General features: G+C 40.6%; 1 protein-coding gene across 1 annotated transcript in view; it reads left to right on the top strand.

The window, feature by feature from the left end:
* The first annotated feature begins 9445 nt into the window (after nt 1-9445).
* The window catches only part of LGR5 (leucine rich repeat containing G protein-coupled receptor 5), a 143398-nt gene continuing 130273 nt past the window's right edge, over nt 9446-22570 (top strand). The window contains exon 1 of the mRNA XM_045829364.1: nt 9446-9892. Coding sequence (XP_045685320.1) covers nt 9681-9892 — 212 coding nt within the window. The 5' untranslated portion in view covers nt 9446-9680. The remainder of the gene's footprint in view (nt 9893-22570) is intronic.

Raw genomic sequence — 22570 nt, 5'->3', positions numbered from 1 at the left:
AACCTGTCCCATAAAACGTTCCATAACTCCACCAGTGAGTACACTGCCTCCTGCCTCCAAACTCCTCCAGCCCTCTGAATTTCTCCTAAACAAATTCCCATATGCTACACTCTAGTATGGTTATTTACTCAAACTGTCAATCTTCCTTGCCAAATTGAGAGGTCACATAGTGATAGAGTCAAATTTGCTCCATATTTAGGGAACTTTTTTCAAGTTCTCTAAGCCTCAATTTCCTCATCTGTAGGGTTGGAGAAATAAGCGATCATGAGGACATTGAACCTGGTATTTACAAAGATATTTAATGATGAGGGATATTGTTTCCTCATAAGTGGAAAATTATCACAATTAAGTAAAAATACGTGCACACTAAAAGGCCGGAAAGGAAATAGATGTTACCAGCTCTCATCTTCAAGTGATATGCATGCTTTTTGTTCTCTTCTATGCTTGCTCACTTTCCAATGTATCCACAACTAGCTCATATTTGTCTTGTAGCTGACTCATAAAACAAACATTTATAGAATGCCTTCAGGAACTGTACTGTGAAGTATTGAGAAAAATGAGACAAAAAGTATTGAGAAAAAAATAGTTCATAAAAGGAAATACTTTTTAAATTACTAGGGTAATACATGAAGCTCAGTACCACCAAAAAAAAAAAAGAGTGGGAAGAGACATTTGAATCTTCAAAATGCATCATATTTTAGCCATAATGTGACTACAAAAGGATCAAGGAGAACAAAGAACCTTAGAAATCACTTTCCCAAAAATATTCACTATCATAATAGGTTAGGACACTGGCACAGCTTCTGAGTTTGGGTTTTGTGGAGCCCTGCGCCTTGGTCTAAGATTGGAAGAGAGCAACACAAAGAAAGAGGCCTGTGCATCCAGCCTGTGGTCAAGAATTTATGCCTGGCTCAAGCCTGAGAATCCGCATCAAGAAAGATCGAAGCTCCAAAGGTACATGTTATAGTTGGTGCCCTTCATGATTTTGGAAACCTCTCAACTGCAAACTCAACATGTCCAATGTTAAATTTATTATCTTCCTTTCAAAGCCTATTCCCTTCTCAGGGCTTAAAATTAACCATGGCTTTGAAGTCCAGTAGACCACATATTCAATGTTAGCTTTGCTGGTAAGTGTAAAAATGGACTTTGGAAATGTTATTTAATTTTTCTGAAGCTTAATTTCCTTTTTTGTAAAAAGGAGATATTTATATTTGCCCTAAGGTTGTTGATACAAATAATTTTTTAAATGTGTTTAAGTCACTCAGCACACAGCACAGCACTTAGCACAAATAATGACTTAAAATTATAACAATTTTTTGTAGAAAGATAATCACCATCTACCTCGTATCCCAAGGCAGAAGCAACAGAGACATTATAGCCACTCTGTCCCTAGGAGCTACTCCAGTCACCAAGTTCTGCCAATTCAGCCCCAAGAAATATCTCAGTAATCTAACATAACTCTCCTCCCCATGTCTTCTGCTACTTATTGATTGTAGTTCTTTTCCCCTCTTGCTCAGATGTGCACACTCAAATTAGTAGGAACTCCTGACTGCAGCTCTTACCACTCATCTCTGCCTTCTCCACCAGCACCCATGCTGATCCTAAAGTTCTCGTTCCCTGAGGATAAAATATGGCAGTGTCATCCCCCTGCATTAAGAGGTCCTAGCCCCCTGTGGCACCCATGATCAAGCCCAAGCTTAATAACATAGCATAGGACACCACTTTCACAGTTTCTCTGACTTAGTGTTAGCTCTCCAGCCTCACCTTATGCCGATCTCCCCAGCCCATACATGTTCATCCTAAGCTAGAGCCATGCTATCATTGTCTAAAAAGTGCATTTTGTCCCCATGTAACTCCTAGGGATGTCGTTCCAGTCCTCATCCCTTAACTCCTGCTGAGTCTTCAAGAACCTGTTCCAAACACCACTTTGTCTATGAAGCCTTTCTCTGAGGCAATTAGTTGCTCCTTCCTTTTTACCCTCATTATATTTTCTTCATTTCTGTGTTTTACCTGTTTTCGAGGTCTGTTTTCTCAACTCAGCAGTGAATTACTCAAAAGCAGGTGCCATATTGTAACCTAACCCATGTAGACTAGCAGATAGTGTAGCACGGGTTAGCCTTTGTTTAGAATTTATAACTTTGTCTTGATTAACCTGTAAGCCCACTTAGGTCACTCTAAAATGTGTAAGGTTTGTGCAATACTACCTTGTACTTTGCTGAAAGCATCACCGAAAGACGAAGCGTTTATCTGTATCTACACAGTCCTTGATGTGGTGTGCTAGAACTGTTTTTCAGGAACAAGCCCAGGATGTTTTGCAGAGCCAGAGGCAAAGCTGCTGAAATCACCTGAGGGCTGAAAGCCCCAGAGACCAGCTGAAGCAGCCTGAAGGGCTCTCCCATGACTTCCTTGAGAATTTACCATATTATTCCCTCATTATAATGCTAAAATCTCCACCCAGGAGCAGAGATTTTCTGCCATTCTTGAATATATGATGTATGTATAGCCATGTTTTCTGACTGCCCCAGACGAGCTGGAATATCCTAACCTATATATGTGATGACCAAGTCCACCTCAGTGTTTGTGCATGACTTGCCCTAATAAAGATCTTCAAGAGACCAGATGCTTCACTTTGGGACACGCTACTCTGGGAATGATCCCAGGTGTGTCTTTGCTGGCTTAAAATAAAGTTCATTCTCGGAGTTGTCTTTTGAATGGCAACTACTGAGCCCTTGGGCCAGGCCAGTAACAACTACTCATTACCACGTTCCGGATGCTTGGCTTGTATTGGATGTGCTGTAGGTGCTTTTGAATAAATATATTCTAATTTAACTTGGGAATTGAGGCTTTACCAGAACTGGAAACTGAGGCCTGCTAACTGTAACTCAGACTGTTTCACTAGCAAATGTTTCCAACCAAGGCGATCTCAAAATTTTATGACACATTCTACTTTCATGTGAAACCACAGTAAATGTTCAAAGTACCCATGTCATTAGCAAACAAAAAACAAGTGAAATGTTGCCTGTTCCAGTTCTCCTATCTCTATAGAGTTGAATAGGCTTTTTAAGGAAAAAGTCTTTAAAAAACTATGGAAAGCCCCTTATTACTACAAAAAAAAGTACTTACTGCAAAAACTCTGGAACAATCAGCTCTCCTTCTAACAACTGGGTAAACTTGGTACAATGCTCCCACCGTGCAAAGGAAGAAACTTGCAGATGAAGTTGCTACAACTTCCATAGCTTGTAAATGACAGAGCAGAGATTTGAACCCTGGTCTATGAGAACCCAAAACTGTAGTCTACCGCGATGCCATGTTGCCCTTCTCATACATGACTGGCCACCCTTATGCCATTTCACCCACTCCCAGCAACCATGGTGGAAGTTTAAGGAGAAAATAGAAATGGGAAAAATAGAGAGAGTGTGAAAAAAGAAGACTGAAGGTTGGTAAGGAAATGAAGGGCCTTGTCTCTTAGAAAATGTATTTAGAATGTATTTTTGAAGCTGCAGTGAGATTTCTTTCTGCCAAGTACCAATCCAAAATCCATGCAAAAGAAAAAAATCTATGAAACTTCAAATCAAAATGTTAGTCCTTGTTAAAGAAAAATTAAAACAAACAGGCTCCCTTTATTAATCCACAAACCTAACAACACTCAACAAAAGGTTTCTGTAAATTTTAATTGCAGCAATCTGGACAATGTTTTATTATGACTCATTGACTTGAACCGCAATGTTTGTGCAATATATTCTGCCCTGCTTTATGAGATTGTAATTGCAGTGAAATGCTACTATGCATACACAAGTAAAATACACCAGACTTACCAAAATAAAGCATTTTGAAAAGTAGTGGGTTCTTTATTTGTTTATTTTACTTTATAAATCATGTATATCCAAGGAATAAAATCCATAAATTTGTTCTTCTATGTGAGCTGTACAATTCCTTCTCCTTACTTTTACTACTTCTGCTCAATACCTCTGGTTTTCCTTTTTCTGAAAATGTTTTTGATTGTTATTTGTTATCTAGTGTTTGAGAGAGCCAATTTCTGACACACAGAATATTTTCTACCAGCCATGTCACAAGTATGTAGCCAGAATGAGAGTCAGGAAGTTGTACCTTGTGCTCTGCAAAGGGGAGCATGTCCAGTGAGGGCCACTCACATACGTGGGCCTGGCCACTGCTCTCCTCTCAGTGGGTTTTGCTCTTGATGGTACTTCCACCTTTTCCTCAACCAATGAGTTCAGACACTCCTGTTCTCTGTCTTTCTTTTTCTTCTAATATTGTTTATGAGATAAATATCCCAAGGTTTGTTGATGTTTACCAAGTCATAATCCCTTTGCCAAAATCATAGTACCATCATAATGTCTGCAACATAGTGTCACAGATGTTGCAGAATACAAAATTTTGAAGAATTTTTAAAATAGAACATATTGAGAATGCTATACCATATATTATCCAGAACTCCTGGTGGAGTCGGGATGAGCACCCTGCAATCAAACACATCAACACTTCTGCAGCAGATTGAGTGAATATTGACATGAAATAAGAAAAAGACTATAAATAGAAACATATCCATTCAAACCTGATTGTACCACCAAATTTGTTTCAGGAAACCTTTCCCTAAAATGAAAAAAAAAGAAAAAAGAAAAACCTTTTCCCTTCTCAGAGTTCTCTGGATTTCTGAGGGGCCATGGGGTACATGCACTAGAGACAGGCCTGCTGGAAGCAGCTCTGCAGACAGGAGCCTGCCGGCCCCGCACCATTTTGGAGCAATACTCCTGCTTGAAGCCCTGACATTTGAATATGAGCATGTGGACATGGTGAATGGTTAGAAATTCTAAAAGTGTCTTTCTAAAAGGACCAAAAAAAGACCTATCACATTGAGCAAATGGAAGAGTCAGTTTGGATACTAAGGCAATATTTGGCAGAATTAAACAAAGCATGTGAATAAGCAGAAATATCATTTAATTTCATGTATTTTGTTTTATTTTTCTCATTAATTTTACTCCTAGTTTTAAAAGAAAATTTACCCATGGTTTGCATGTGAATTTGGTGGGACACATGTTCTCAGGAAGCAAGCTGAATGTCAGGAGAACCATGTTCATTATCATACCTGAAATAAGACAAGGGGATCAAAACTAGCTAAAGAACTGATAATGCCATATACTACTATCCTTTCTTTTAGCATGTTTTGAACATATGGATAGACTTAAAGTGTTCCTTTATGTTGCACAATATCAAAGACAGATCCAATTGATTTTATATAATAGGCTATTTTAAAGTAATGAATTAGCTGAACTAATGCTTTCTTGCAAAATAAATAATTCTGAAAGAAAATAGATCTTTATTCTTAAATCCTCCTCCCTTCTCAATTAGTTAGATTTTGTTGGTGAAAGGAAGTTAAGAAATTCAGTGTAAGTCTGATTATATCATGAATGTAAAATGAGCAGGGCAAATAATGGGCTCTATACTCTTTTAAACAAGTTAAATAAGTCCATAATAGCCCACCAGTTGTGTAAACACTATTTCACTATACTTGTAAAAGAAATATTGACTTACCTGTTAACTAAAATTATCCTGGCATGCTTCAACTAAGCTTATTAGTAATTCTTGTGGTGTACATGAATGTTTTGGGACTTGGACTTTTATCAAAGATTAAAGAATTAGGAAATCATCCATTTAGCAAGCCCAGAAAGTAGACACGTACCAGACTGCCCTTTACCAGAATGGATTTTAGGAACTTGCAAACTAAGAGTCTCAGAAGTAAAAAGTGATTTAAATCCTGGCATGAGATATTCCATTACACAACAGCTCATTAACACTGAGAAACCATCCAAAATCATAAATATTAATATCTCAACCAGACAAAATAGTAAATGACCCTACTTTAGCCTATTAACCTACTATTGCATGTAAAGGGTTTGTTTTCCTCTGACATCCCAGTACATATTCTTGTGAGTAACTGGTTGCTTAGAGAAACTAGAAATACGTATAATTAAGGGAGAAAAACATTCAATATATGTATACTTGTCCCTATTGCTCACATTTTTAAAACGTATCATTCCTTCCCCCAAATGGTTCCACTGCAGTCCAAAAATACCACACTTTTCTTTACAAAGAAATATGTGACATTCTCAACAAAATAATAGTAGACCCAAGATTCTATTCGATTAAGTCTATATGTGGCTATGATCCCAAGAGATTTGGAAAAGGGTACAGAACTTAAGGTCAGAAGACTCATGTTAGAATGTTGGTTCCATCACTGACTTGCTAGTCACAGTGAGGAAAACCACGTGCATTTTTGTCCTTAAACTTAGGGGCAAGAAGAAGACCTACCTCTTAAGATTGTTATGAGGATGCAGTAAGAGCATGTGAAATGTGTGAAAGGCTGAACCAAGGCTGATGGTCATTATTATGCAATTTGAGAACCTGATCTTTTTTTCAATTAAATGGCATCTGCCACAAAACAGAGAGATCACTACTCGGTGGCCTTACCAGAACTTTTTTTTTCTTTTTTTGGTGTGCAAGGAATCAGGTTGCTGTGTTTTTATCTCTATCTACTAAGATAAAGTGATTAACATCATGCATTCAAATAATAAAATCACCACTAGCTGAAACATTATTATTTTCAACTCATGATTTTCTATGTTTTAAAGTCGACAAGACCTTGAGCGTTCATCAGGTCACTGTTAATATTCACACTTCCTGTGCTTTCAGGTTTTTACTGAGCATTCTTGACTACAAGTGGTCACAGCTAAATCCTCATTCACTACCTCAAGCAATAAAACAAAACTGATTGGTTCATCCAATTAGGAGATAATAGAGTAGAAATGGCTTTAGCTCCAGCTGTTTAAAAGATGACTTTAGGATTTTGTTTCACTCATTCTAATGTTCATTACCTAGTGAACTTCCTCCACAAAGCAGAATGGCAAGCCCTCTGAGCCCCAAATTTCCTTGTCCTTAGAGCTCACGAAGCCTGAGGAGAAGGCCCTCTCATCCCAAGGTGCATGACAATATCCCGAACAGATTCAGATTGCTCTACCTAGACCATGCAGGTACCTGTGCGAGGGCAGGGAGGCAGGGCCATGGGAGTGATAGAGCCCTACCAGAATCACCTAAGGTTTGGGAGGCAGCCTCCCCAAGGAAAAGTGTAGAATGCTCTTACCAAAAGGAGAGAGGAGGAATGCTGGGCATGAAAAAAAAGTGACAGCTGTTCATTTTACCTGGCTTCCCTTGTTTAAGTGAATCAGAAATCACTCATCTCTACATGAATTTATGAACAAGCTTCAATTCCTGAAAAGAAAGGCACCACCATAGGTTGAAAACCCGCTCTGCTATAGTCCAAGTTCCAGACATTTTAAAATTTAGAACGATGTCGGTGACTAACATCCCCCTTTTACCAGGAAGGTAACTGAGACTTAGACTCATTCTGTGCCTCAGATCAACAGCCCGAAACTGGCAGAACCTGGATTCAAGGCTAGTTCTGCCTGATTTATTCCCCAACCAAAGTGCTACACCCTTCTTAGCAACCTGGAGTCAAAGAAAGGGTTGTCAGACATCCTTAGATGGTAGACACAATCATATTTGGATGCCTGGATTGATAAATCAGTCAATAAATATTTGTTAACTTCCCACTACCATGAGCTCATAGTATGAGTCCCACTGGTAAGGACATCTAATTGGCCTAGTCGCTGCCACCAAAATCATCAATAAAGTTGGCAATAGTAAACAAACACACAATCAAGAAAACTCTAGAGCTAAATTATGTGATGTTTATAATGTAACCTTCTTTGAGATTCATTCTGTGAGTGTGGACAGAATGGCTGGGAGAAGCAAGACTAATGTGAAGACAAGCAAAAGAATGACTGTGGCTGTGGTGTGCCTAGGGACAAGGGAAGGAACGGGCCAACATTGGGCACTGCGGTGATATCCAGAAACCAGGGTTAACTCACAGTTTTCAGCAGCCATTGTCAAATTTTCCAAAATCTCTGGGCCAGAGTTCCTTTATTTGCAAAATAAAGAGGCTGGAGTCTGTAAATCTTAGCGACTCTCTCCCTCCATCTAATCCAGAGAATCACAAACTTGCCTACTAATTATGAGATTCACCCAAGAAAAGATCCTGTTCAGAATACTAATTTAGGTCAAGGAACCTATGTATTTTTTGTGAATTCCACACATGATCAGCCAGGTTTGAGGATCACTTCTTAAATGACGGAGGGTAAATACACCTCACACAGAAGGGGTGGGGGGGAAGGCGGGAAATCCTCCCAAGTATAAAATCCAGAAGTTCATACGGGAAAGTCATCAGAACAGGCTAATTGGAAGAAGATTAAGAGAGACCTTGAAAGCCAAAAGGATTCTCTGCTTTCATGAAGCAAGGAGGCATTGTGCCCCGGAGTGAAAAATGTACATTTTTGTGAGTTGATGCGGCAGGCTTGGGAAGTCACCTCTTTCAGCCCATCACTCAGGTCCGAAGACACAGACTAGCTCTTCACTGAGGCCTTCTTTCCAAGGAAGCCCTGAGTCTCTTTCCTCCTTTCTCCTGCAGACTCGATGCAGGACGCGGAAGTGTGTAAGATCGTGCATTTTGCCGCGGCCCTGGGCAATGATTCCTAATACCCTGTGCCTCTCACGTGGGTGGGACTGCACTTACTTGGAGAACCCTGAGACACAGAATGAAAGGGACTCATACAAAAAAGCAAACAGCCGTCTGTCTTCCCAGCATCATTTAACCAGAGACGACTTCCAAACGATCCTAAAACGCTGGAAACACAATCACTTCTACTTCTCACCGACCTCTCACCGATGAGTGAGGAAGGCAGCATTGGAGCGTGAGCTGCTCGCGAGCTGCATGTATGTAGCCATTAACCCAGCACTTCGATTTTAGGACAAAAGTGAGCCAGATGGTGAGGCGTGAAGGATGAAAACGAACACCCATCGTCCACCTGGGGACGCCTTCCTACTTCTGAATTGGATTTTATACTTTTTTTTTCTTTAAAGCACTTCATGTATTTCATCCATTATTTCAAGTAGGTTTGGAGGAAGCGTGCCGCATCCTTTGGTCTCCGCGCGTCCATCTGTGCCCATCTGAAACAGGTCTCTTCCAGCTCTCGGATCTGGGTAGCCAAGACGCGGGAAAGAGTGAGGGTGGGGGTCCCCTGCGACTCACTCCGAGCTACGCGCGGGAATCCGCGCCCGGGAGGCAAACCGGAGGGCTGAGAACTGGCCTGCTGCTGGCCGCCAGCAGCCTCCCAGCCCCGGACTCTGCAAAGGAGGGAGGGGGCCGGAGGAGGGAAAGTGGGGCCGGGCGGAGGGTGCCTGGGAATCAGGGCTGTGCTGACGTCACTGGGCGCGCAATTCGGGCTGGAGCCCTTTAAAAAACGAGCGTGCGAGCGAGCGGAGATGCTGCTCCACACAGAGCAGGCGGCCTGCAGCAGCAAGGCTCACTGCCCCTGCAGCGGCTGCAGCCAGGGCTGCTCCGGAGGTTCGCGTGGCAGCAGCAGGCACGATCCGGCCCAGTGGCGCTTCTCCTTGGCGCCCCACCGGGGGACAGGAACTCGTTGCCGGGTGCTGCAGACGCCCTCTGAGCCGCGGAAGCCCACGGAGTTGCGTCTGGCGCTGCACAGTCCGAAGCCACCCGGACGCTGCCCTGCGACCACATCCTCCTCGAGACCCCCTGCTCCGGCACCATGGACACCTCCTCGGTCCATGCGCTCCTGTCCTTGCCTGTCCTGCTGCAGCTGGTGGGTGCAGGCAGCTCCTCGAGACCTGGTGCGCTGCTGCGGGGCTGCCCCCCGCGCTGTCAGTGCGAGCCCGACGGCAGGATGCTGCTCAGGGTGGATTGCTCCGACCTGGGGCTCTCGGAGCTGCCCTCCAACCTCAGCGTCTTCACGTCCTACCTGTAAGTGAGCCCCCACTCTACTCTGAAATGGGGACAAGGGGGGAAGGGACGCTAGTCCAAGACCAGCCTGGGGGCTCTTCGGGTCCCGCCTGCTCCGAAAGGGGCAGGCGAGTTTGCAAAGGTCATCTTGGCCGGCTGTGTTTGGGCCCCGGGGAAATGCACGTGTGTCAGCTGGTAGCACAACCACACTTTCTGGGCCCGCAGGGAAAGGCTTCAAGTGCAACCCCGGGAAAGCGCTGGTGCGCCTCAGCTCCTGGTCAGGCTCTAGACAGATCGTAGAGCGAATTCCTCCGGGTGTGGGTATTTGCCTGCAGTGTGCGCATTTGTGCCCCTGTGCCTGAAACCCACTGTCTGGCTGCCTGCTTGCTCCTTGCCCCAGTCTCCCCTCCCCTCCGTGTCCTGTCGCGTTCCACGAAGAGATGGGCTGGGAAAAGTTTTCCCAAAGGAGAACTCCAACTTGCCTAGCTCCAAAGAAACTTACTCTGCATCCCTTGCACCGTCGCGTAATGTAACATTTTTTTCTTCCTTTCATTCTTTTTTTTTTTTTAATGATGTGATTAAAATGTGGCAACCACAAACCCCGATTAGAGCTGCCAGAATGTTATCTTTACCTTTGGCTGCCCGAGCCGCCCTTTGAAGTGCCGACCGCCACGGTGTAATCTTTAACCATCTCCTCCTCCCGGGAGGAAAAGGCAAGTGGGCTGAAGGCAGCGGGCGGGTAAACAGTGGCGCCGAAATCCAAGAGAAGACCTGAAGCTTTCTGTCATCCCTCGGAGATCCTCACACCCTTTCTTCCCCCCAACACAACCTCTAAAGAAAGCCCCAGCCCGTGGAGACGAGGCAGCCGTTCGTTTCATAATTTTGTCTCCGGAAAACCCAGACCCGGAGGGTAACAGGTGGTTGGGTGGATAAGGTGACTAGGGAGGGACCAAGGCAACTACTCCCCCCCCCAACCCCCCACCCCGACCCAGGAGAACCCGGGCTCGGTTCCTCCCGGCAGACAGACCAGGGCCGAGGCCACTCGAGACAAGGGGCACTGGCGACTTCAAGGTGACACGTTTCGGTTTTCGTGTGAGCCCACCCCAAACCCACGCAATCTTAGTGTCGGCTTCTCTGATGTTACCTTGGCAGGCGGAGCTGGTTGGGATGTTTGTGAATTCGTTCTTTTCTCTGTTTAGTTTTTTTCCGGAGGGAAGAAACATGAAAAGGCTTGCACAACGCCTTCCGCTAAATAGTGATTCTTTTTCTGGAGACAGAGGAAGAAAAAAATTTTTTTTACGTGTTTAATATGCATTTTAAAAGATGGACCATCCTGCTAGAATTTTGGTATTAGTGGTTGGCAATCTCCACCTCATCTACCACAAAATTATTTTAACTGCTTTTCTTTACCTGAAAGCACAATAAAATGATCTGTTTCCCCACCAGGTTTCCTTTCAATCACACTCATTGACTGTGGCAGTGGGGTTGTTTTTACAATGATAGAAATCTATTCTCCTAAGTGACTATTCTCTAAGAATTCACATTTTCTCCTCCTAAACAGCTGTGCTACAGAGAATGCTCATCCCAAAATCTCTCTGCTTTAACTGCTAAGCTCAGTGTTTCAAGAATCATGTGGTCTCCTGTATAGTGAATTTCTGAGAGCGGTGCAGCAATTTCACTTAAGAACCTAGAACTATTCTCCGCAATCACCCTAAAGAAATTAACTCCATACAAGAGAAGTGTGCAATCCTCCCCAAACACCTATCAGAACCATACAGTCATTTGAAAACATGTTTAAGAATACAGAAAATAAATTTATGAATAACGCCAGGATGCTCTTTCTCCCACATGAAAGAACAAACATTTGTTAGGCTTCTGTTACTAAAATTTGGCATGAAATCTGCTTCGGATCATTTCTCGCACACCACAAATTCATTTAACTGCATCCTCCATGTGCGCAGGAAATCTTACTGCCACTGTTCACTATCTGTCGTTATAGATAACTTCTTGGAGCTAAAATGCCATTAGGAAATTGTCATCTCATACTATTTGTTGACAGTCTGCACACTGGCCGAAGGGGAAATTTTCTCAGCGCCCTACAAAATATTAAACTCTGGGTGTCTGGAAACATGTCACAGTGAATGTTAAATACTTGCTTCTAATGGTTAACATTTTGGGGAATGTAAGTACAAAATGTGGAAATCAGTCCTGAAGTAAGTAACTAAGCTGATGTTCTTCCTTATAATAAGTGACTCCACAGTTTAGTCTCCTTATCCAGTACAAAATGCCAGGATCCATGGGGTGCCCTTCTTTCACTGGCTGAGGGGCTTGGGGTTTGGGGGGGTGTTTTTTGTTTGTTTTTACAACCATGGGAATCTGTGCAGACATTAAGGGTAGATGGTGCCCTCTTTTGGTTACACCTAGAATTATCTAACCATTTCTGCCTTCACTTGTACACTCATAACCTAAAAGAAGAATTTTGATTTACTCATATTCAAATAAACAAGCATGTATCTTACCGGTTTTCTTATCTTAAGATATAACTTCCCTTTGCTCTTGAAACGGAACACTAAGTTACAGCCCCATGCCACTGGGGCCCAGCGGGAATTAAGCTTTGATGAGAAAGATGCTGTGTGTGAGGACTTGTGGGTGAAAGGCCAGACTACTATCTTTTTTTGTTTGTAGTAGGTTATCAACATTTATTTGAGTCAAAATGTTATCTCCTAATCTTCTTTCCTTCTCCACAAAAGAACAAGCATTTCATTTTCTTCAAACAGATTGATGATGGCAAGTTCCAGCTGTGGAAAAATATTTGGCAAACATTTGGCAAATAGATTTTACCACAATCTGAGAGCTGGCTAGTCAGACTCCTAGGTAAAGAAACTTTCCTAACTCTCTTCATAGAAGGCTAGAGCTATTTATGTGCCGTTTTATAGTCTTTCTTCCCCAGAAAAGCTGAGTCTTAAGCCAACATTAATATTAACTCTTTTTTCTTTCTGAACTGCATTGCCCAGCTGATCTGTAATTGGGCCACAGAACAAGGTGGAAACACTGGAAAATCTGGCTCTTACTACTCTCTCTCTCTCTCTCTCTCTCCTCTGCCCTATAGTTATGGGCTCTGATTTTACAAAAGGGTCTAATAAAGCTTACTCAGGAGAAAATAAGGAAAACACAAAGGTCGAGACATAAAAGCAAACAATAATTGTTGACAATGTAATACATCTCCATTTACCAGTAATGATTTATCAGAAATGAAGTAGCTCTAGCTTCTAGTCTTATTATAGGGGAGTTATTTTAATGTACCAAGTGTGAACATTTTGAAAATATGTTCAAATAAGCTCTTGAAAATAAGCTGCCCTCTGCCACTTTGATGTGTTTCATCCAGTTAGTATGGCATCCAAATAGAAAACTAAATTCTAATGAACCTCCTGATATACTAACTACACTTTTCTTTATTGATCTAGAACAGCCATTTTACTTTTAAATGAAAGCAGTTTTTTTCTTGCTGTTGCTTAACGATATGAATATTTCATCCACGAGCAAATTTATGTTATATGAACTAAAGGAACCAAAGAAAGATTTGTTTTTTAATTTAATGTATGTAGTTTGGTTACTTTTCCATATGTAACTTTGGAACAAAATTGAATTTTACACATAATTAGTAAAACTGGTACTAATAAAAACCTATCAAAAACTTCACTTAGTTAAATTAAGTACAGCCCTGGTGTCATGCATGTGTTTTAAGCATTTAAAATGCAGTTCCAATATTTAAAGACTTTTTTACATCATTGAAAATTATTTCATATAATTCTGCTTCCCTTCAAGCAAAGAAAAGTATTTTAAATAAAGGAAAATGCTTATACTTTAGCAATAGTTACAAAAGTCTTAACTGTTACAATAGTCTTAAAATTTTTAGCAATTCCAAAATTATAGCTTGCTCTACAACCTACTTTTAAAATTCATTTAAAATGTAATGTTGCCAATGACTTTTCTGCATTTTAATCAAGTTCTTTCTTTTTCTCCAGGAGTCCCAGGATTTTTTTACTAGTGTTTTTGTTAAGGGGCAATTATTGAAACTATTGACTAAAGTGGTCTGAGTGATTTTTTTTTAAGTAGTGGCTCTGATTTAAACAATTCTTAACATAGGTTTAAAATAAATATATTACTGAATATGGCCAACATGTGAATGGCAGAGTTTGTGTGATAAGAATGAATTTTTACATACAATTAAACATGATCTTCAATCGGATCTTACCTTCTTACTCATTTTCTTCAAAATAAAGAACTTCTGATAAGCAACAAAATGTAACAATCACAAATGAGTTGGAAGATTGGAGTCAAAAATAACCTTTGTAGTGAAATAAATCTATTTTTTGATAATGGAACCATTCCACTTGGGTATTTAAAGAAGTTCAGAAACACAGAACTGGTCTGTAATTTGTCATAAATTTTATTAATCTTCACTACTTGATTGTTTTCATTTCTAAAACATATAACTGTCAAAAGCATAGGAATGATAACCAAGTAATTAACCCAATAAAGCTATCATTTCAATTAAAGACATGCAGAATATTTATGCTTTTATAACTGATACTTAATATCTACCTACCATGGTAAAGCACTTTTATATTTCTTCTATTAAATTCGTACATTTAAGTCATTTTAGCTTTGAGTTTAATTATGTTTCCAATTAATCTAAGTCACATGCCATAAGGTAGAAATGAAAAACAGCAGTGAGCTCTCTATGAGCAATTTTGTAAAGTAACTTTTTGGTGTTGTTTGGTTATTTATATAAATTTAGAACAATGCTAAATGGTACTTTTACTTGTAAACACCACACAAGCGGATATTACTGGTAAACTGAATTCTTCATGAGAATGCAAATTTCTTTCTTTGAGATTCAACCACCTCATCCTGTTGTAGTGTTTTCCTTCATAGAATCTCCTAGTAGAGAAACGCATCAGACTGGCATTGGAGCCACAACTAGTATTCTGCATACCAAAGAAAACAAGCTGGTTATCTAGTTTTATTGCCCTTTTTGTGGAATCTTAGTAAAGTTTGATTTGTTAAACCTGCTCATGAATTCAAACCTACTAGAACTCTTACTCCCAGATCTGTCAGGTTCAATCTACATTTTTATTCAGTCATTATAGATACCAACCAGATGCTCAACTTCACCTGTGAAATTCATTGTCTATAGGAGAGGAGACATTTCACAGGCTATAAGGCAGAATTTTAGATAATTTAAAATTAATTTTATTCTTTATAGTCTACATGGTAGGAAACAGGCCCATTCTTGAAATCCCTGGCATTTCCTCCTGCCCTTTCCAGTTAATATTTTTTGTTCCATTGACTGAGCAAAATGGATAGGCCTTATCTGAAACTGGTAGGTAGGACATTAGTCATTTGATTTCAGATTTAGTGATCATGCTAAAAGACTCTTAACAGGATGTTAGCATCAGTAGGGGAGTAGTTTAAAAGATGCTTCATAAGCAGGAGTCCTTCCTCATACCCTTATCTGCCACCCCTGATCTCAGTGTTTAAATCTGGGATTAGAGAAGCTGAAATTTACTTGGAGAGTATGCAGAGGGGCCAATCCATGTCCATGAAATCATCTTTCTTAAAGTCAGACAGGATAACACTCCGGGGGTGGTGATGGGCTCTCTTCCCTTCAGGGTCTACCCTCCTAAATGGACTGCAAGCTCTTCCATGGTAGGAAATCTTCACTTTCTATCCCAGTGCCCACATCAGTGTTTGACAGTTAAGAGATATTTCATAAATATTTGTGACGCCAAGTTGAATAGAACTGGCTGAACTGGCTATGGAACTCCCAGTGGCTAAAAAAGGTCAGAGAAAGATAGAGAACTACTTATCTGCAAAGTAGCTGAACAACACAGGCTACTGGCGTCCCCCAATTACGGCCCAGCCCCATTTGAAATACGGTTAAATTGTGTTCAGCTGAAATGATGCAGTGAGTTGTTTATTTTTAGCAAACACACCAGAATCTGCATATCTAAATTATCTTGTTGTTTTAATAACAATGACAATAATAATAACAACAGCTGATATTTACATTGTTTTTCCTGAGTTCCAGGCATGACACAATCATACAGCCACCCACAACCTTAGAGCACAGGTAGTCTCTTCATTCCTGCCTCGGGGGCCTGTGAGCTAATTCCAAGGATATTTCCATTGCTCAAAATATTTTTGGACTTCTTTGAAGTTATCTTCAGGACAAGTTTACCAGAAACACAAGAAAACCAGCCTTCTAATTTATGGTTATGCCTCAAAGTAAATGTAATTGGTGCTGAAATATTTCAGCACATTTTTCTTTTCAGGAACACAATTTATGAAGCTCTGAGAAGTGTGGTTTTTAAATTTTCAATAAAATGAGAATTATAGGCCAAGCTTTTAAGTTTAGTAAATACCTTTTCACTTTTTCTTGTCTCCAAGTCAAAGATAAATTGTGGTAGCTCCCTGGGTATTACAAAGAATAATTGATTGACTGATAACTTCCAAGTCAAAAATCAAACTATTTTTTTTCTATGACCAGATCTATGTGTCAAGGAAAGTAGCTGCATTCTTTGGAATTATTTCTCTTTTCAGAGAGACATGAATATTCTTAACAGACCAATGTTATTTGAGTTTCATTCACTTTTTATAACTGATGAGAGGAAATGAATTGATGTTGTGAAGATCTTCTCCGTACCATCATATATTTGATTGGAAATGGAAAATTATTTCAAAGTTTATGTATATATAAGATATTTTACATATTATATATGTATATACTATACACTAACCTTACATGCATACCTTTTCAAAGTCTACACTAAGAAGAAAACATAAGAATTTATGTAGTATATAGGTATTGTATAGTTTAACAATTATGACACTGATACAGATTTCTTTATAATTTATTAAATAGAAATCCAGGTGGGTCAGAGAAATAGCTTTCCTTAACTACTCATTTAATTTTTTCAGTCCTTTAACTCATTTGCTGCTGTAAACCTAACATGTGCTAAACATTTATTATATTACAAAGATGAAATACAAATAGGCAATGAGTTAATTATAAGTTATATTTGTTACAAGTAGCCCTGCATCAAGTAAGTACTAATGTTTAGAAAATTTAGGAGACATTGAAATATAATCTCTAAAATTTCTTAAAATGGTGCCTTCAGATCTTGTTTTCTATTAACTTATCATTAATAATTTAAAATTATTCAGCAATCCCTTGTTTTCAAGTGTCTCATTTTTACTGTATGTGCATTATTTTCATATTCATTTTATCCTCCTGGCCTTCAGAAGGAGTTGTGTTCTGTTTTCTAACACGGACTGTGGTGGTTGAGGGGGAAGAAAGCAATCTCATGCACACACTGAGCACACACCGACACTTCAGTAAGAAACAGTTTTTTCTGTGCCCCTTGCTCGGTGGAAATGACACATAACATTGACGTGGCTTGACAGTGGTGAGCCACCCCTTTTGAGGGGAGAGACTGAGCTGGCTGTGTGGAGGCACCTTCAGTTCGGTTCAGAAGCTGAAATGCAGAAGACAATTGTCCTGGCAAAGGGAGCCCAACTCCAGCTGAGAACGCGTGCACCGAGCTGACCTTCCTCTACAGCCTGCCAGCTGAGATTAAGGTTTCCTCAACTGGTCCCTTGTCAGCCCCACCATTTCCCCAGTGTTGCTCATCTTTCACAACTGGAAGCCAAATGTTTCAAACTCTTACCCAGTTTTGCAGCCAAATTCCTTTATTTCCTCCTTCCACCTCCTGTTTTCCCTCTCTCTCTCTCACACACACACACACACACACACATACACACACACACAAATTGTGCTGGCTAACGTATACATACATACCTTCCTTCCCAAAGTCTGTACTAGAAAAGAACCTAAGAATTGTTATGTTTTACTAAAAAACTAGTAAATATTTTTGTGCTTCTTTTTTTCTTGAAATCTTGATTAAGTAGAACAGGAACCTCTACAAAAGATATCTATTTGCAAAAATAACCTGCCTTTGGTCAGAAAGCCACAAAAGTGTAGTTCTCAAGAAAGTAGAAAACCACACATGATCTCAAGTGGAAAAAATATAAAGAATTTGCTGAATTTTTAACCTTTAGCACATAACAAAGATATTATTTTAAACTTGGTTGGTTAATGTGGGCTGTGTTAGAACTTCCATTGTGTTGTGTTTGGGTTTACCCAGTGTTATTCTAATGAGTTTATTGGTTCAACACACAAAACACCACATGGCCCTTGAAGATCTTAGGTTATAAATTTCCTTGTGAGGCACTGACTTGAAAGAATTCTGTTACATAATCAATTGGTCTTTAAATTTACCAGCACAAAAATAGGCTTTTGCTTTTTATATGCATATATAGTAAAAATTATTTGATTATAAAAACATAAAAATTCCCATGGAAGGAATTACATTCCCTAATCATCTATTTAGTATATGTATTGAGACTTTTGCAATAAACATCTATTTCATAATGAATCTATAGAATGAATTTGGAGTCTTCTAGTAAAGACTGAGGTAAGAAGTCTTCCTCTTTCTTCTCCCTTCACCCTTCCTGTTCCAGTGAGACCCTTCCCAGACATGCCTGCGCTTGGCAATAGGTCTATTGCATTATTGCCGCAGTGTTAACTGCCCAACAAATTACAGCGTAGCCAAAACTATTAAAAACGGCAAGAGTGGTGAGAAGGCTAACTGAGGGAAACTGCTAACCAAGGAACAGTGCAGGCAGCACCGAGAGTCTGAGGCCTCCACTGGGCACCCTGTCCCCAGATGGTTCACTTCTCCAGTGTCTCTCTGAATCCTTTTCCTCCCCTCTGTTCTAGATAGCATCAGAGGAGGACTAAAAGGATGTATTTCTTATCTCAAGACACTTTCTCCCCAGGTCTTTAAACTATAAGGTGAAAGAAGTTAGAAAGAATAGTCTTGGGGATTAAAGTATCAACTCTAAGTGCACCAAAATTGGGGTGTTTGATTTTAACTTGGGGAAGCCACATCGTCGCTATCCTTGTGGTGGGAGACTTTAACTCACCACAGCCCCATTCTCTGGGGCTCAGGGCAACAGAGTACAGGAGGAAGTTCAAGATCTTTTTTTTTATTGAGTCTTCAAGCTCGAGTAGCAAAAGGAAATCCTGGTTAAACCAGATTCTCCCAGAGTGTAAGCATACCTCATTGGAAGAGCTAAAAAATTTTAGCAACATGATTAACTGACAGCAAATATCCACCTTCCAACTTACAGCTGCCGGCGTTTGAGCTTAAATTCCACTTCCCCAAGCTCTTATAATCACGGAAGTGTTGGGTGGATATTGACTGATCCCAAACGACTATTATGTAGGAATTTGAAGCTCCCTTTGCCTTAGCTGTAGAAACTCCGCTGAACAGAATTAATTGTGTATTGGGAAGGAGAAGCTAATTTTGGTAGATTTACATTAATTATAATAAAACCAATTCAGAGCTTGAGCTAATAGCTAACTACATTTAGAGTAAGTTCTACCATAAAGAACAAATTCTGAGCCATAAAGACCAAAGGATAATCTTTTATGCACAAATGACCAGAATGACTAAGCTGTATACCTAAGGTCACATTACACAGCACAAGACTGAAATTTAATCATGGTTGCTAGAGCATTGCACTATTTGCCCAAATGAATGGAATGAAAATCACGTAGGTGTATCGCAGAGGTTTTGGATGATCCCAGTGCAATGTCTACCCAAGCACAGGTCTCAGAATGGGGAAGACCTTGGAAGTCACCTAATCCAACACCTTTTTTCATAGATATGTAAGTTGTGCTCATGAGAGGTATATGACGTTCTCAAAATTGCATAGCTGGCAAAAGTGGAATTGGAACCCAACCCAGAAATCCTCATCTAGTGCTCCTTCCCATCAACTTTTTGCTTCAGTGCCAGATACTCAAATGAATTCTAAAACTCTGTTACTTTTCTAGATGTTTCCAAATTTTTTATTTTGTGACAATTTATGAGACCTCAATTTAGGTCTCATAAATGTCTCTTGTGACTGTTCCCATTCTCTTCTAGCACTGAAATTATGTCAGTTCAGGCTCTCCTTACTCTTCTCCTGGATAACAGTAATAGTCTCCTGTCTCAGTTTGCATAGAATCCCCCTCGCAACAGGACACACACTCCCAGCCACCCACTAGTTTGTCCAAAATGCAGCTCTGCTCATGTCTCTCTTACAGTCAGTCCTTCAGCAGTTTCCTATGGCTTTCATCATGCACTTGAACTCCTCAGTTTAACCTGCAATGCCAACTTCTCTCACCTCGCCCCCAGCTGCAAACTCTGCTGCTGGGTCCCCCGCTCCAGCCCCCCATGCTACCTCCAGATATCAAACTACCTCCTGCAGTTTCCATGTTTCACACCTTCTGGTATTCGCACATGTAGGTCCGCTTGAAATGCTTTTATTCTTTTTCATTTTGCTGAGTTCTATGAGTATTTCTATACTCAATTCAAACATCACAGGATGCTTGCTGTGATCCACTGTTTGAGAAACTATCTCTGATGCTCCCATGCCATGTTGACCCCACTGGCCACAGTGTTCGCCACACTTGATCACTGTACTTCTCTGTTTCCACTACTAGACTATATATCCTTTGAAGTATCAGTTTTCTTAAACCAGAGAAGAAGGACTCTCCCTTGGATTTGGATCAGAGCATAGAATCCCTGTGTATTAATCATATTTTTCTTTTTTTTTTTAATTTTATGATGCTTTTCTCTCTTGGGGCCTTGCTGACCTAAGAGAGGCTGCCACTCCCAGGGCTAGCTGGTTCCTAGAGACAGCCATGACTCCTCTGCAGCACATCTTTCACATGCAAACCAACCAACTGAAGTCCACGCCCCCAGCCCCCTTCTTTATCAGGCTCTAGCAGGGCTCTTACACTCTAGGTCAATATTCCCTGCCCTAATGTCCCCAGGGCCAGGTATCAGACAGCTGGAAACAGCCCCTGTGCCCCACAGCCTGCTGAAATGATTCAAACTAGCAGATTTGAAGCCTGCTTACCCTGTCCATTTCTTCCCATGGAGACCATAGTAAAGGCTCTTGCCCCAGCTTTTCTCCTACTCCAGCCTCCGGACAGACCCAGGTGCTTCCCCACAGGGCCCTGCAAACCAATGTGCCTCCTAATCTTGGAAACTGTGAGTAACCATCTTTTCAGTAGCAGTTGCCTCCTGACCTACTAGCCATACCATACCTGATACACTTGGAAACACTCTCTGCCCACACGAGCCTGTGCTGGAGCAGCTTCAAAAGGGGATGTGGCCAAGGCACATATGAGGGTCAATCAGCACCTTTTCCTCTCTCGGGGAAGCACTCCTGCGTTTCCCTGAACTCTACATAAGGCACGTACTTTATCCACACCTAAGATATAAAGAGCCATTTTTCTGACCACAAATGTGTAACAGAGTAGATGATCTGATATAATCTCTGGCATAATCTCACAATGGGGTGTTAAAGAGGTCCTGCCCTCTAAATTTGGCAGTTTGTAAACTCCCATGGCAGAAAATACATTCAACCAATGCCTTTAACACTTTTCACCCCCAGTTTCTCATTTGATCTTCATAACAAACAGTAAAATAATTCTTACTATCTCCACTTTGGGGATAAGAACAATTCTTGACAAAAAACCACAGCCCTATCTTGAATGACCTTGGAAGGTGCCCTGTGCCTCGTATTCTCATCTGTAAAATGGCAATAATGATGACATCTACCTCACTGGGTTGTCATGAAGATTGGTAGGATAATGCACATAAAGCACTTCACACAGGACCTCTTATGTGGAGCATGCATTAAGTGTGAGGTGCTATTGTGTTTTCTGGTGATGATGCTAGTTGCTTTAACACTAATCCCACACTTCATGTGTACAGTGTTGGCTCTCACTGTTATTTCCCAAAATATTTAAAGTAATTGTCCTGAAATTTTACAACTGTAAACATAATTTTCATTACACAAGGTTTTCTAACATTAAAAACAAGTTAGAGAACAGCAGAGAGGTGCCTAGTTGATAAAAGAATAGGGGAAGCAAGTAGAGGCAGCCTCAAATGAATAAGGGCATCGCTCAGCATCTGTTTAGGTAAAAATAGTCTAACTTTCATCTGTGGTCTTTGGCATCAAATAGATAGAAGATTCTGTGGCTGAATGAAGTTTTAGATTTCATCTGGGTGCATAACACTGTGTAGACACCACACACATCTCCAGAGTGGCTGGCTACTGAGTGAACGCTTTGTCACAGACTGTGGGGTGATGGCCCAATGTTAGCCATTCCTCAGATGTGATTTAGCCAAATGGCCCACAATTTGTGGTCCTAGATTTAAATTGTTTTTATCATCTCGTTTTTCATCTCACCCATCCCCACAATTTTTCCTGAGTATATATAAAAAAACCAGTTTGGTAATTTCTTGGCCTCTTGGAAGCTCCAAACTCAGCAGCTGACTTGCTACACACAGCAGCAGGCGAGAGGTGATGGATTTAAGGGATTGAGAAAAGACTGGCACTCCAACCTCTCCTTAGAGCCAAAGACACACTCAAGAAAAACCAAGTTTTTAATGAAAAAAAAATGCACTCGGGTATTTCTTTATATTAACTAAAAAAAATAATTCTACTCTAAGGAGAGTAGAGTAAAACTGATTTAAAGAATAGGCTTATGTCTCTCTGAAAATACATTCAAAA

Source organism: Phyllostomus hastatus, unplaced genomic scaffold, assembly GCF_019186645.2.
Source record: "Phyllostomus hastatus isolate PE091 unplaced genomic scaffold, TTU_PhHast_1.1 phas_scaffold_93, whole genome shotgun sequence".
Classification (NCBI taxonomy): domain Eukaryota; kingdom Metazoa; phylum Chordata; class Mammalia; order Chiroptera; family Phyllostomidae; genus Phyllostomus; species Phyllostomus hastatus.
Note: the sequence above shows the minus strand (reverse complement) of the source record. Positions and strands in the feature narration are given on the sequence as shown.